The sequence below is a fragment of the Onychomys torridus genome, chromosome 6 (assembly GCF_903995425.1).
Source record: "Onychomys torridus chromosome 6, mOncTor1.1, whole genome shotgun sequence".
Taxonomy (NCBI): Eukaryota; Metazoa; Chordata; class Mammalia; order Rodentia; family Cricetidae; genus Onychomys; species Onychomys torridus.
In genome coordinates, this window is record NC_050448.1 from 64,857,271 (window position 1) to 64,873,045 (window position 15,775).

Below are 15,775 nucleotides of genomic sequence, written 5' to 3' on the forward strand. Positions count from 1 at the left end.
TTTAGTACTGAGTACTCCGAAGTCTCTCACTCTTTACACATTGTCCAGTTGTGGGTCTCTATGTCAATTTCCATCTACTACAAGAAGCAGCTTCTCTGACGTGGGTTGATCCAGGCACTGACCTGTGAGTATAGCAGTGTGTTATTAGGAGTCTTTTTAAAAATTTGTTTAGTTTTTTTTTTTGTTTGTTTTTTGTTTTTTGAGACAGGGTTTCTCTGTGTCATCCTGGAACTCACCCTGGTCTCAGGCTGGACTCAAACTCAAGAGTTCCACCTGCTTCTATCTCCTGAGTGCTGGGGTTAAAGATATGCACCACCATGCCCAGTGTGGGGGGTCATTTTATTGCTATGTTCCTTTAGTAGAATAAGGATAGTAAGTTTTCCCCTAGACCATGATCTATCTAGTTTCAGGTTCTTGGCCACTTTAACAGTGAGGGGTATGAGTTCCATCTCATAGAGTGGGCCTAAAATCCAACCAGAAAATGGTTGGTTACTCCTATAACAATTGTGCCACTATTGTACCAGTCTATCTTTCAGGCAGGTCACTGTTGAAGGTCACAAGGTTTGTAGCTGGGTGATATTGATGACAATCTTTCCCCTCCAGTAACATGCAGAGTACATTCTAGTATTGTGTGTGCTAGTTGATAGGGGTGAAGCTTCTATCAGGGCATCAGATCAACTTCTCCATGTTTGATGGCATAAGCAAGTATGTCTTAAGTAATAGAGCCTTACCATCAAGTTGTGAAGAACAACCAATAGCTTTGACAATAGCTTGTGATGTTTGGAGGTTTCCATGGGGCCCTTAGGCCAACATTTATCACCTTTCTAAATGTTATCCCATACCCACACTTGCAGCTGTTACGTGTGTGTGTGTGTGTGTGTGTGTGTGTGTGTGTGTGTATGCTTTATAGTCATATGAGGGAGAACATGCTGGTTTCTTTTCCTCACTTAATATTGAACATTCTAAGTCCATCTAATTTCCTAAAACTTTTGTGATTTCATTTTTCTTTGTCACTGAATAATTGTCATCTCTCTCCTGCCCATGCTGCCACATGACTGGTGAGTAAAGGTGTCGTTAGAGTTTTCCTGCCTGGCCCACAGTCAGGACAAATCTCTCTCATCCGCCAGTCCCACAGTCACTCAGACCCAACCAAGTAAGCACACAGAGACTTATATTACTTACAAACTGTATGGCCGTGGCAGGCTTCTTGTTATCTACTTCTTCTATCTTAAATTAACCCATTTCTATTAATCTATACTTTGTCACGTGGCTCGTGGCTTACCAGTACCTTATGTCTTTTCTGTCATGGCGATGGCTGGCTGTGTCTCCCCCTCAGCCTTCACTTCCCAGCCTTCTCCTTTTCCTTCTCCCGCCTACCCTATGCTTCCTGCCTGGCTACTGCCCAATCAGCACTTTATTTATTTTAACCAATCAGAGCAACACATTTGACATACAGAACATCCCATAACAAATAATATTACATTTTATATACATACAAGATTTTCATTACCCTTTCATTTGCTGATGACATCTTGGTTGGTTCCACTTCCTTGCTAACGTGAATAAAGCAGCAATAAACATGGGGTGCTAATATCTGTGTAGTAGGGTAGGGGGCTCTCAAGATGTGCCCAGGAGTGACATAGCTGAGTCATATGGTAGTTCTGGTTTTCGTTTTTTTGAGGACTCTCCAAACTGATTTCCACAATGGCTGTATTAATGTGTACTCCCACCAATGGGAAATAAGAGTTCCTTTCTCTCCACTTCTTCTCCAACATTGTTGACACAGAGAATTTGTTGGTGACAGCCATTCTGACTGGGGCCAGGAGGTATCTCAGAATAGTTTTAAATTGTATTTCCCTGATGATAGGGTGTTGAACACCTTTTAAAACACAAATGACCATTTGTATTTCTTCTTTTGATAATGTCTAGTCAATTCATCTGCCACATGTTCCTTGATATTTAATTTCTGCAATTCAATATAAATTCTAGATATCAACTCCTTCTTTTAGGGGTTTTGTTTTGGTTCTGGTTTTGTTTTTTTGTTTGTTTGTTTGTTTGATTTTGTTTTGTTTTGTTTTGTTTTTGAGACGTGGTCTCTATATGTAAGCCAGGCTGGCCTTGAACTCACAGAGGTCTGCATGCCTCTCAAGTGCTGCGTGCAACCATGCCCAGCTTCTAATAGTTTCTTTTGCTGTGCAGAAACTTTTATTTATGTGTTGTGCCATCTTTAATACTCAGGACCAGTTCCTGTTGTGCTGGTATTCTGTTCAGAAAGCTCTTACCTACGCCAGTGTCCTGCAGAGCATTCCTTATGTTTTCTTCTAGAAGTTTCCATGTTTAAATTAAGGTCTTGGATCCATTTAAATTGATTTTTGTCCAAGATGAAAGATGTGATTCCAGTTTCGTTATTTTGCATGTGAATATCCAACTTTGCTGGCACCATTTCTTGAAAAGGCTTTTTCCACTGGATGTTTTTGTCCCTGTTGTCAAAAATTCAGGAGGCACAGCTTCGTGCGTTTGCTTCCACAATCTCTGTGCCACTGCACTGGTCCGGTCTTCTGCTTCTATGCCAGCTCCAGGATGCTTTGATCACAGCCCCGCCTGAAGCTGGCTGTTGCAATGTTCCAGTTGTTGTGTTCTTAGTCTTTGGGATGCTTTGCTATTTGTAGTCATCTGTGGTTCCAGATGAATTCTTGAATTGCTTTTTTCTGGATCTGTAAAATATGACATTGAGATTTTGTAGGTATTGCATTAAATCTGTAGATTAATTTTGCCAGTACAAACATTTCACATTATTAACTCTGCCAGCCTAGCACCATCTAGAGCCTACTTTGGTTTCCTTTTTGATGTCTTGTAGAGGCCTTGCTCTTCTTTGGTTAGGTGTGTGCCTACTACTTAACTTTTTGGAGCTATTACAAATAGGATATTTTTCTCTCAGAGAGTACATTGTTGGTATATATAAAAGCTACTGTTTGGGTATTGATTTTGTATCCTGCAATGGTGTTATTAGATCTAAGAGTTTTCTAGTATATTCTATAGAATCTTTTCCTTTTTTTTTTCTTTTTCTTTTTCTTTTTTTGTTTGTTTGTTTTGAGTGTCTTTTGTTTTTGTTTTTCGAGACAGGGTTTCTCTGTGTAGCCTTGGCTGTCCTAAAACTTGTTCTGTAGACCAAGCTAGCCTCGAACTCAAAAATTTAATGGCCTCTGCCTCAGAGTGCTGGGATTAAAGGCCTGCACCACCGCTGTCTGGCAAGTCTCTTCCATTTCTAAGTAATGTTAAATACCATGTAGTGAGTCATAGACTCTGGTCTCCTTGGTTAACACCAAAAGATGCAGAGGATGCCTCCTGCTCCATGTGACCTGCTTCTGGTACCCAGTTCTACCTCTTAAAGGGCCCACAGCTTCCCAGGACAATACTCACTGCCTGCTTGGAATCCTATGTTCAAAGTATGAACCTGTGGGGACAGTTCAGATTCAACCACAACTGCTAATCCTGCCGCTTCTAACAGTGACCTGTGTAGTTAGAGAATCACTTGAGGTGGCTTAGTGTTTCCCTAATCCAACTCCATTATCTGCTCAAGGACGGATGTCAGGCTCCTTGAACTCAGTGTCTCACGGATCTCATATGGCTAAAAATAAGTCCCCCCCAGCCTCCAAAGCAATGGCTCCATGGGCAAAGCTCCTGCTGTACAGGTTTGTGGACCAGAGTTGGGAGCGTCAGTATGCGCATAAAAACTGGGCACATGTCTGAAACCTCAATGCTGGTTTAAGGGGAGATAGGTGAGTCTCAGGGGGTTAACTGACCAGTCAGTCCAGCTGAGATTATAAGCTCAAGGCTCAATGAAAGACCCTGTATCAAAATATAAGGCAGAGAGTGGATGAGGAAGATCTTGTTTCACCCTTTAGTTTCCATGTAGACACATGAGTAAGTGCACCTGTGGTATAACACATATATCACATAAACACAGACACATACACACAGCAAAATTCTTCCAGAGTCTAACCCACATCCTTCCTGTTGCTGCCCTGCCCCTCCATCCTTATGTCTCTCTGCAAAGTAAAATTCTGACTATGAATCTCTGAGAACCGGTAGAAAGCTTTCAGAGAAGGGAGAAAGGTCAGATAGCAAGACCTCCTCGACACTTAATAGAGTAAGCCACCAGCACCCGCCGCCGGCCTTCCAGGGCCAGGACTGTCTGCCGTCTTACTGGGCTTTCCATGACGTGGGTCCTCTTCATGACAGAGGAGGTGGGTAAAGCGACGTTTCCTGTCCCTGGGGGAAGGAGTGAGAGAAGAGATGAGCTGCTGCCGAGTGTGCACCTCTTTTGAGAGCACACACACCTGCCTCTATGGAGTTCTGCTTGGCTCAGACATGCCCCCAAGGTACGTGTGAAGTTCAAGACTCTCCTACCCCTTCGGCCTTCCTGGGCCTGAGCTCCCACATCACAGTTACAGCAGCTGACCCAAGCCAGAGCGGCCATAGTGTCCACAACTCCTGCTTCATCTCGGGAGCTCCCTACTATGCATCCCTGCAGGCAAGGGATGGGGTCTTCTGAGATGTTTAGGAGACTGGAACAAAAGGGTAAAAGAAGACAACAGGTGGAAGAACCTAGACAGGGCCTGGCTGAAGGGATTCACCTCTCCACACAGCTTCCGTGCCGTCAGAAGGCCAGCCTGGTTCCCAGGGTTTCTTCTTTATTGACAAGCCTCCTTTTGCCGTCAGTCCCTCTGGACTCCCTTGACTCTTTACTCCTGAGATTCCCACCCACTTCCCCAGTACACACTTACACTTACGCTGTCGTCATGACGGCCCCTGTCAGGAAAAGCTGCTTCAGGCATGTTTAAGAAACACTCTAAGCCTGGGGTGCAGGAGAGAGGGAGAGGCAAACCCCCCCCCAGAAACTCCGGCAACCCCCTTCATTCCAACAGGGCATCATGAAGCCCCCTCCCCCACCTTCAGCACCTTCCAGCCCATGAACTTGACCCAGGGGAGATGCCAGGACCTGAATTTGGGGAGCAAGCCCAGCATGCAGGCTCTGAAGGAACAGGAGGTTCAGCTCAGCCCCAGGGCCACACACACGGTGGTAAGTAGAAACATGGAGAGTTACAGCTGCCTCATCCACTCCCACCCCCTCAAGGATGAGGGCATGTGCATGGATACAGGTCAAGAAGAAAGCTAGCAAGAATGAGTGGCTGGCTGAGGACAGGGACGGGTGCAGAGGAGGAGGAAGTGGGGGTGCCTCCTTCCCGTGCACGGCAACCCACCTGTCCTCAGTTTCTGTGGCTCTGGAAAGCTCAGGCCCAGTCAGCAGGCAACTAGGATATGGTCAGGCACTGATCCTGGCCAGATGCAGCTGTCTGCATTCTGGGTTAGCACCTCCATGAAATGCCCAAAGCACGTAAGATCCTGATTCAGTCCCTTGCCCTCCCAGCTACCAGCTCAATGTCCTTTACCAGAGAAGCCACCCTCTCCTGCCTGGGGCGACGTCCTATACCATCCCCTGCCCTCTGAGGCATCATCAGAAGGCCAGAAGAAATTTAAGTCAGTGGCCTTGGGAAGAACTTTCTGGACAATCTGACCCTAAAATAGGTTGAGGGACCCATATGAAGATAAAAAGGAGGCAGCTTGGGGTCCAAAGCCCTCTAATCATGGCTGTTTCTGTCCCTGACGTCTCTCATGTCCAGGCTTCTGCCTCAGCCCCAGGAGCTGCCTGGGTCCTAGGGAATGCTGACAAGGAGGAAGAGGTACCTGGGAAAGGTGGCCTGTCTCTGCAAGCTGAGATCAGAGCATGGGTCCAGAAGACCCAGGCCCACTGGCTCTTGCTCAGGACCGCCCCTGTTTGGTTCCACGGCTTCATCACCAGGAGGTGAGTCACAGGGGACAAAACCCCCGGAAGGCACGGGGGCTGTGGATCTGAGTCAGTCCGGAAATCACACAGCTAGGACTCTAGTTTCCCAGGCCTTTTGCTGAGGGGGAGCTCTGGTTCAGTCCGCTCGATGCCTCAGTTTCTCTCCCGAGGCTCACTTACCCTACTAGCTGCAGGCCTTGTATTTTCAGCCCCTCTCCCTCCATCTCTGTCGGCTCCGTCCAGCCCTCTCCTCTTTCTTCCTACCCTTGCAGACCCTCCATTTCTCAACCCCACTTTTCCTTCATCTCCTCAGTCCAGCTTCCCACTTCTAAACTCCAGCACGGCAACTGCTGTGTTTGTTGAGGCTGCAGCTCCCCCTCCAGACTATCCTACAGGATGAAGCCCAGGGCCCTCTAAGTAGGACCCCTCATCTCCACCTAGCCGTGATATACTTGCTTAGCGGGAGGTGAGGGTTCCCTTAGGAGAGCCTGAGAGACCGAAATGAGGTCACAAGAGTCAGAACTGACCCCACGCTTCTCTCCAACTGTACAGGGAAGCTGAGAGGCTGCTGCAGCCCCAGCCTCAAGGATGCTATCTGGTGCGCTTCAGCGAGAGCACAGTGACCTTCGTGCTATCCTACAGGTAAGGGGCAGTCCTTGACCATCTGGATGCCGGGCTTTGTGCTAACCAAGGGGCGGGCTCCTGTGCTGACCTGCTCTCTCCAAGGAGGGTTCGGGGCTCTTCCCTCAGCATGGTAGCGGGAGAAATTTGGTATGTCTGACTCAAAGTGGCCCCTCCAGGAGCCGGACCTGCTGCCGTCACTTCCTCCTTGCCCAGCTAGGGGACGGGCGTCACGTGGTGCTGGGCGAAGACAGTGCCCACGCGCAGCTTCAGGACCTGCTTCTACACTACACAGAGTGTCCCCTCAGCCCCTATGGGGAGACGCTCACCCAGCCCCTTGCCCGCCAGGTGAGCCCTTACCCTAAAGCCACAACTGAGGCCGATGTCGATGCCGTTGCTGCCCCCTCCAGGATCACAGTCAGGTCCAGGCTACTAGCACCTGCCTTTCTCATCCCAACCCATGACCGGGCACACTTGCCTATCCACACCTCTTCCAGAAAGGCCCATGACCAGACCAGCAGGGCAAAGGGAGGCAAGCGAGGCAATCAAGTTAAATTAAGCTAGGTGGACGGAGTCTCCGGAGCAAGGTGAGGAGGAGAGGTCCTGTAAACAGAACTATGGCCATGACAGGTGGGCATCTCACTCATAAACCTTACTTACAGTAGCAAGGACAGGGAGTCTGACGATGGGGTCAAGTGCGGAGACTGATGGGTGCCAGGGCATACAAGGTCCACCACTTCGCTTGGCAGGAATTGTCAGGGAGCCCCCACCTTCGAAAGGTGCAGGAGCCCCTGACCACCGCGTGTTAAGAGTGGTTCTAAACCCTGAGGAAATAAACAGTGACCAAAGGCTATCCTGGGCTTCACAAGGCAGCCGTCCTAGGACAAGACTGACTCCGTGAGCAATATAGAGAACACACTGATCGCAGAGACAGTGAGGGCTAGGAAGAGAGCCAAGCGGTGATGGAGAGTACCAGGGTAGGCACTGTCTCACATAGGGACAGCAGAGGAGTTGGGGACATGGAAACAGAGACCCGAATGATTGAAAGAGGGAGGTTTGAAGACAGCTGGAGGAAGAGCATTTGGGGCAAAAGTAACAGCACAGGCGGCCAAGGCCCTGAAGTGGGAGGTTCTTTGGTGTGTTTGGAGAATGAAGAGCAGTGAGGGAGCTGCCATGGGTGGATCAGGATGGTTGATGGATGGAGAGCCGGAAATGGGGTCAGAAGAGTGAGGTAAGGGGCCTGCGCATCTTCCAAGGGTCTGAGGTTCTATTCCAGGTCCGATTACACTGGAGAGTTGGAAGCAAAGGCCTGATCAGACAAATTCATGAGGGCGAGACAGGGCGGCTAGAGATGGAGACGGCTGTAGTGTTTCAGAAGGTGAGGGGGTGGGCTAGTGCAGGGGAACAGCCTGCTGGTCCAAAAGGGCGTGCTGGCTGTTGAGAAGGTGGAGCTGACTGGGTCTTTGCAGAACTAGATGAGGAAGCAGGATGTTTGGATGAGGACAAGAAGAGAAGCCTGTCTGATCCAGAGAGAAACACCATGGAGTTTGAGATGTCAAGTAGGAAGCTGGGGGTTGGGGCATAGCTGGATGGCTTTGTCTAGCTCCAGGCCCTGGGTTCAATCCCCAGATCCACAGGAGAAAAGCAGCTGGAGCCCACAGAGCTGGATCCAGTCTGGAACAGAGGTCAGAATGGGAACTGGGCCCAACACTAACCAAGCTTGAAGGTCTGGGTTCTTCTAGAGCAGGAAGCCCTGCCTGTGGACGGAGAGACAGGACAAAGAGGCTGCAGAGAGTGGGAGGATTCGGTGTGGGGCGGGGGAGTCATGTGCCTAACGATGGTGCCGGCTGTGTGTGAGCCTGGAGAAGATGTGCAGATGTGAAAGACCGATGGTGAGCAGAGCTGATCTCGGGTTGGGTTTGAGGTAGGAGGGTGGTGAGGAACTGAGGCTGATTTTCCTGCCGAATGGGCAGCAGGGTGAATATACCGCTTCCTGGGGGAAGGGCAGGGAAGTACAGGATGAACACCAGAAAGAAGAGTGCTCCATTGGATCTAGAAAGCCTTGAGTGGATTGTAGGAGCCTGAGGAAGCCCTATGGTCTTGGCGTCTGAAGCAGAGGGCACATGGAGCCTTTCATAAGGCCAGCCTTAATGCTAAGCTAAAAGCTTAACCACCCAGGGGTAGTTACCAGGGAATAACTACCTAGGGTCAGTTACCAGGGAAGGCTCATCTTTCCTGAGGTGGTCTCTGCCCCTAAACATTTAGTCTCTGTCTTCACATATTAAACTTCTTGAGCCTGAAGAAATAAGGCCCAGCTGTCATGGAGGTTTGTCCCCATGCAGATTGTTTTGAAGGTAAATTCTCCTCAAGCCTCCTGCTTTGCACAAGCATAGAGACTGTCTTGGCCCTGTATTCTAGATGAATGAAGTCCAGTGCTCGACACACCTGTGACCAGAGTTCACTTCCATCCACAGTCCCCAGGCCTCCTCAACACCTTCTCTTCCTCTTCCTCACACAGAGAACTGGGCCCACGGCACACTTCTCTCTTCATCTCTCCCTGCCTCTCAGACCTGACTGTTTTTCCTCCACTACCCGTCATTCCCACCCCACCTCAGTCCTTCAGGCCTCCTCCTTCTTTCCCTGCAGACTGCTGAGCCAGCTGGACTTTCCCCGAGGACTGAATCAGACTCTGGAAGCAAAAGACAGGAAGATCCAGACAGCCAGCACAGCCTGCTCATCCAACAGGGGCAGGCCCAGTCCCCAGCACACAAAGAGAAAGTGTGGGCCTCCCAAGCCAAGGAGGTACTATATGAGATGAGTGAGCCTGATGGCAGAGGGGATCAGCCTCTGGAGAGGGGATCAGCCTCTGGAGAGGGAGAGGGGACACAGGACAGAGGGAGAGGCCAGGAAGGTAGGGACCTCATGGGTAGAGGCTCAGACGAGATAAGCCTGAGCTTAGACCTCGTCTCTGTGGTTCTTATCACGTCTCTTCCCTGGCCTTGCCTTTTCTCCTAGACTTCACAGGTGTCCAGACCCAGGCCTCCCATCCCTGCCAAGCCTCAGCTTCCTCTTGAAGTCTATACACGTCCTTCTTCACGACCCCATCGGGCTCTACCCGTTCACCCCATCTACCAGGAGCCTGATGAACCCATAGCCTTCTATGCCATGGGACGGGGCAGCCCTGGAGAAGCCCCCAGTAATATCTATGCTGAGGTAGAGGGGCCATCGGGAATGGCACCCACTGGGCACCCCACCCTCCAGAAGTGCTGGTCCAGGCCTATCTCAGGAGGCCAGGCAAAGGGGGTACAGGGGAAGAAAAGTTCAAGAAAGCCAGCAGAAAGAGGGAGCCCCTCCTGAACAGAGGACTGAAGCAGGATGGAGTGGTCCGTGCGGTCGGAAACCTTTGCCCAGCTCCAGGCCTGAGGCTGCTCTGTCCACTCTCCTGGACATTCACACGGGCTCACCTTTGCCAAGCCCTCCCTATCCCTACTTCAGAAAAAAGATTAAGGGAGACAGGGCTCCCTCAACCTTCCTCCTCCCAGCCTGCCTCTTGACTGTCAGGCCTTCCTTGAACAGAGAAGAACACTTAGAACCCCACATGTCAACCCCAGTGGACTCAGAGGAAGTGGCTACTGCACTGTGTGCTCACCCCTTTCAGTCTCCCCACTGAGAGTTTCAGTCACATCTGAAAGTGGTATTGCTATGCCATGAGTCAGACTCCCATACTTCAGGTCCTTCCTCAGACTTCCTCTCTGTGGGCACCGAAGTTGCTCTGCCTGTGCCCGCTGAGCTCACCTGTGCCCCCTGCCACCTTCTGTCTTCACAGTCCTGTCTCCACCCAGGCTTCCCCATGTAACCAGCTCCCAAATAAAGACATGGAGAGTTATTTATGAAAGCTCAGGCTTAGCTTAGGCTTGTCCCACTAGCTCTTAGGACTTAATTTAACCTCTTCCTATTCGTCTATGTTTTTGCCTCGGGCCTTTTACTTGTCTTTCATTCTGTATATCCTACTTTCCTGCTTCCTCCATGGCTGGCTGACTGGCCCCTGGCGTCTCCCTGGCGTCTCTTTTTCTTTCTCCCCCAAGCCTAAATTCCTCCTCCTACTTATTCTCCCTGCCCAAAGTCCCACCTACACCTCCTCCCTCACTATTGGCCTTTCAGCGTTTTACTTATTTATTTATATTTTATGTGTGTTGGTGTTTTGCCTAAATGTGTGTCTGTGTGAGAGTGTAGGATCCCCTGAAACAGGAGTTAGACAGTTGTGAGCTGCCATGTGGGTGCTGGGAATTGAACTCAGGACCTCTGGAAGAGCAGTCAGTGCTCTTAACCACTGAGCCATCTCTCCAGCTCCGTCATTCAGCTTTTTATTAGACCAGTCAGGTGCCGTAGGCAGGCAAGGTAAAACAGCAACACATCTTTACATAATTAAACAAACATTCCACAACATAAACAAATGAAAACACATCTTTACATAGTTAAATATTCCACAACAAACAAATGCAACACATCTTTACATAGTTAAACAAATATTCCACAATATCCCTCTGGTTCCAAAGCCACTCAAATGTCATTCAGGCTAATACCCCCCCCCCTCTCTCTCTCTCTCTCACACACACACACACACACACACACACACACAGGAGTGTCCTCCTGTGTTCCACATCCTGACTGATTACCTCCCAGAACCTAGCTCTCCAACCAGAGATATGGGGTCCCTAAACATCTCCACCCTTTTTACTTTAATCTCTGTAGGCCGATAACATCTGCCCTCTCCCCCATTTCTAGCCCCTGCCATCTTCTCATCAAGACTTTTCTAGGAACTATGTTTTTGTTGATGTTATTTTTGAGACAGGGGCTCACTGGCTGGCCTGGAAGTCACTATGTAGACCAGACTGGCTTAGCATTTACAGATAGTTGCTTGTTTGAGCCTTCCAAAGGATGCTGGGATGATGGGTGTGCATCAAGCTTCCATCTTACTATGAAGCCGATAGACCTTGAACTTCTGACCCTACAGCATCTACCTCCTGCATGCTGGGGTTGCAAATGTGTGCTCCCGAGCAGCTCATACAGCACTAGGGATCGAGCTGGGGGCCTGTGAAGCTAGACAACCTCTTTACTATCTGAGCCATACCCAGTTTCTCTAAGAGCTTCTCACCTGGTCTCCTTCGGACCAAGCTTGTCACTTCTGACCCATTCTTCCCAAGGAAGCCAGATGGGCTTGCTGAAGCACCTGCCTGCTGCCCCTCACCCCCAGGTCTTCCATACTGAGGTGAGATCCCACTTCATCAGCCCCACTCTGAGCTCTCCCGTCACATTTCTCCGAACTCACCAAGAGCTACCAAGCCTCTTCTAGTTTACACATCTGTTCTGCCCACAGCAACTCCTACAAGCTTATCGACCTGCTGCCTGGCAACCCTTAACCCCACATCAAGGCCATTTGCCCTTCTCCCTGGAAAGCCTTCCCTGGCCTGACCTCGGAACACACTTGCTGGGCCCCTGGCCAGCTGGGACACCCCTTCTTCCTTTTTATCTTGTCTTCCCCTTTCCCCACTGAGCATGACTCACTAGGGGTAGTCCTGGGGAATACTCAGCTATCTTTAAAGTACTAGCCCAGGGCTTGGCACAAAGCAGGTGCTTTAGGAAGGGAGGGGAATGGAGAGGAGGAGAGACGGAGGAATGATGGACATGGGTGAGAGTCTAAATGCCCTCTCTGGAGGCCAAAGGGTTAAGACCTTTGCCTAGAGAGAGCGTATCAGCCAAAGAGGCAGCCGGTCTGACTCAGGGCTGTCCTTCTGTCTGCAGAAGACAGGTGGTCCAGAGCTGCATTCTGAGGACTCTGTGACAGAGCAAGGCCCTCTCCCTCCTCATCAGCCCTACCCCTGGAAGCATCATACCCTTTGTAGACAGGTGTTTCAGAACAGAGAACAGGCATGGCTCCTCTCCGACCTCATCAGCAGGTAGTATGTCTGACCTGAGAGAGGCTAGCTTGGGGTATTTTGTGCCCTGAGACCTTCATATTCACCTGGTCCTTTCTTAGGAAAGGCAGGTGGATAGACTACAGGCGAGCTGTGCTCCTTCATCCACCGCAAGGATGGCAAGGAGGTGTCATCCCGCATGCCAACTCCAATCCATTGGTCTCGGCTGCCTAGAGCGCGGCATTGGAAAGGATATTAAGGTCACGTCCAAGCTCAGCAGAAAAGAGCACCGTGACTGATGAGTGATGTCTGCTGTGGGTGCAGGAGCAGCATTTCTTTTGCCTCTATCAATTAAGTTCAATTCCCTCATTATGCAAATAATGAAACCAAGCCAGAGAGGGAGAACGTCTGGGCCAAGGTCAAGGGTTAAAACCTCTGTTCAGGGTTCTCTGTCCTCAGCCTGAATCCTCTCTTCTCCACAAGAGACAGAAGAGATTTCCTCAACTAAGAAGCCTGCTTGCTTTCCAGAGTTCTGTACAGGGGCCTCTCTGCACCCCAGCTTCTCCTGTCCCCTTAACAAGCCTTAACAAAGCAGCCTGGAGGTCACAGGAACAAATGTGGGATCTTCATCACAGCAGCGCACACTCTGGTTCTCCTGACAGTCTCCATGAACCCAATGCAAGGAAGTGTACTAGGCAAGTGGACAGTATCCTGCCTCCTATGCCCTGGTTTTTCCTCCTGAAGAAACTGGACTTTAGGAAACCTTGGCCCTCTGAGCCTTCAAATCTGGGCCCTAGTCCAATGCTACTGTTGTCTGAGGGATGGTTTGGTGAGAACAGATGTTAGAATTTGTTTGTTGGTTCCTGTCTGGCTAATAAATCATCACCAACAATCTCCCTCCGCAGAAATCTGCCCTTCCAGCTCCTCCTCCACCCTTTCCTCTCTCCCACTGTGCTTCCCAGGGCTCTAGGGGTTCAAAGACACTTAGGCAAAGTTATAGATCTTTGGGCTGGATGTTGAGAATCACTAGGGCAAGGCTCCCTTTGCCAAGCGCTTCTCCCCTAGCTGGGGTAGGCTGAATGGGCAGCCAGGGGCATGGGAGTGGATGCTATAGAGATGGGGCAATGACGTAAGACTCAGAAGAGCATCTTACGAGTTTGTGAACCCTTGGAGGATGCAAACTCCTGAAACAGCTCCATGATTCTCTTGGGACTTCTGACACTCCTGGGCTTAGGCCCTTGGCTCACTCAAGAGCCCATTCTCTGCCCTGCTCCACCCTGGAGTGTCTTCTCCCTGCCCTGCCCCACCCTGGGGTGTCTTCTCCCTGCCCTGCCCCATCCTGGGGTGTCTTCTCCCTGCCCTGCCCCATCCTGGGGTGTCTTCTCCCTACCTTGCCCAGACTCACGTCAGACTGACCTCCTGCCCCAGAGCAAAACTCCACTCTGGGGTTGTGGCCAGGCAAAGATCTACCCTAGGTCCCACTTCCATCTCACTGGAGGCTTTCCGAGGCTGGCCATGCATGATCCTGCTAGCTCCAGACAGAGTCTACCTGAGTCCCTGGATGTGACCTTTGCCGCTGCTCCCTACCAGCTGACATCCTGATTCTGCTAAAGCTCATTTAAGGCAACACATGCCCTTTGGGTCACAGGCTCTTCCCTCCAGTTTGTTCCAGACAGCTGGATACTGCCACCATCGCAGCTCCCCAGCCTGGCACCAACACCAGCTCCGGTGACTAGCCAGTTCTCTCTTTTCCACTCCTGTGCTGAGGCTGAAGAGCATAGGTGCTGAGTCAACAGTTAGGGCTCCTTGTCTGCTGAAGATCTAGAGCCCTCCTAAGCCCTGGAGGATGAGAGTGGGGAACACATGCCCCCACCCCAGAATCAGAGAGGAGGCCGAAAGCACAAGAAAGGTCTCACAGGACACTTGGGTAGTCACTTCAGGGGAGGTCCCGAGCAGGCAGAAAAGAAAAGGCTAAGCTTCCGGATAGAGCGTGGTGGGCAGGTATGTCTCCTTAGGGCGTTCTACTGTTGAACAGTGCAGGCTTAGACCAAAGGTAGCCCCCAAAGACAAGGAGGGACTGAGGCCTCACCAGCATATATGTGTCTCACATGAACAGCTCTGACTAGTAGGGCTACTGAGAGGCTTTGGAGATCCTTCATGACATCTAAAGAGGGTTGTGGGGTCAGAGCGGGAGGTGGCAGAGTCTTGATACCAAGAGGTCCCACAAATAGAAGGCTCTCAGAGGTATCCCAGCCCTGAAGATGGAATCAGGGCGGAGATAACTCTGAAGTAGGGCACCTGCCTTGCACCCATAAAGGCCCAGGGCTCAGTCCCCAGCTTATGCATACAGAAATGAAACCCAAGGGGCTGACTCTCTGTGCCCTGCCGGCTTCGCTACAGACAGGTCTAGGGCTGCAATGCGGCCGAAGATGAAAGGTAGAATCACCCGAAGTCAGAAAGGGAGTTGTACAGAGCAGGCTCTTCTCCTCCCCAGTCAGACTCCTCACATGGGAGGTGGGGACCAGCTCAGTCTTCTCTGGCCATTCCATCTGCTAGGGCTAGTGTCATCCAAGGACAAGCCTCCAGGCACTCCTGTGCTGTGCGGACAGTGTCTCTAGATTAAGGCCAGCTTCTAAGAATGTCTGTGAGGGACTACTGCTCATTAATGTGGGAAGACGCACCTTAATTATGGATGGAACCTGGTTCTTCGGTAGGGGATCCTGGGCTAAGAGGAGAAAGGAAGCTAAGCAGCACTCACTGCTGTTTCCTGCAAAGCTGGAAGCAGCGGCTTCAGGCTCCTACTGCCTTGGCTCGCCTGCCATGACACGTCTGCAGTGGGAGCCGGAATAAACCCTCTCCTCCTTGATGTTCTTGTCAGAATATCTTATCACACCAATAGGAAAAGAAACTAAGACACCAACCCTTCTGCCCATTCCGACTGCTCCACATCTGCCAACAGTCTGCTCCCCAGCGGAAAGCCTTGCTGAGTGCAGGCAGTTCCCACTGCAGATCCAGCAGTCCTCAGACCCAGCCTTTGGCCATAGTGACTGATCCTCATGACTGCCGTTTCCCCGGATCCCTCAGTGAACAGACATCAGAAATGTCACTTGTGGTCCTCTCAGGGCAGGGAGATTGGAAAGCAGCAGTGATCTATCTATCCACAGATGCACTCAAAAAGGGCTGTGGGGCCGAACGGTGGTGGCGCACGCCTGTAATCCCAGCACTCGAGAGGCAGAGCCAGGCAGATCTCTGAGTTCGAGGCCAGCCTGGTCTACAAAGTGAGTTCCAGGACAGGCTCCAAAGCTACAGAGAGAAACCCTGTCTCGAAAAACCAAAAAGCAAAAAGGGGAGGGGGGCTGTGGGCTGGTCATCCTTAACTACCTCTCTATAG

The 15,775-nt window shown here is 50.6% G+C and overlaps 1 protein-coding gene across 3 annotated transcripts; it reads left to right on the forward strand.

The window, feature by feature from the left end:
* The first annotated feature begins 4,348 nt into the window (after positions 1 to 4,348).
* Positions 4,349 to 12,490, forward strand: Sh2d2a (SH2 domain containing 2A). 3 transcript variants are annotated; one of them, XM_036189341.1, is made up of 8 exons: positions 4,349 to 4,382; positions 4,929 to 5,009; positions 5,677 to 5,866; positions 6,401 to 6,490; positions 6,649 to 6,817; positions 9,116 to 9,271; positions 9,485 to 9,763; positions 12,272 to 12,490. In XM_036189341.1, the coding sequence occupies exons 1-8, from the start codon at positions 4,349 to 4,351 to the stop codon at positions 12,428 to 12,430; spliced, it is 1,158 nt and encodes a 385-aa protein (XP_036045234.1). In that variant the 3' UTR covers positions 12,431 to 12,490. The 3 variants fall into 3 exon arrangements, with proteins under 3 accessions (XP_036045234.1, XP_036045235.1, XP_036045237.1); XM_036189342.1 differs by lacking the exon at positions 12,272 to 12,490 and having other exon boundaries at positions 4,929 to 5,083; positions 5,685 to 5,866; positions 9,485 to 9,826; XM_036189344.1 differs by lacking the exon at positions 12,272 to 12,490 and having other exon boundaries at positions 4,929 to 5,083; positions 5,685 to 5,866; positions 9,116 to 9,247; positions 9,485 to 9,826.
* Positions 12,491 to 15,775: the final 3,285 nt, after the last annotated feature.

Excerpts from the sequence above, each read along its gene's own strand:
- Sh2d2a (XM_036189341.1), top strand. The coding sequence starts at position 4,349 with ATGGAGTTCTGCTTGGCTCAGACATGCCCCCAAG. Across the intron at positions 4,383-4,928 it reads GGCTCAGACATGCCCCCAAG|GGCATCATGAAGCCCCCTCC; the intron begins GTACGTGTGAAG and ends TCATTCCAACAG. Across the intron at positions 9,764-12,271 it reads GGCCTATCTCAGGAGGCCAG|AAGACAGGTGGTCCAGAGCT; the intron begins GCAAAGGGGGTA and ends TTCTGTCTGCAG.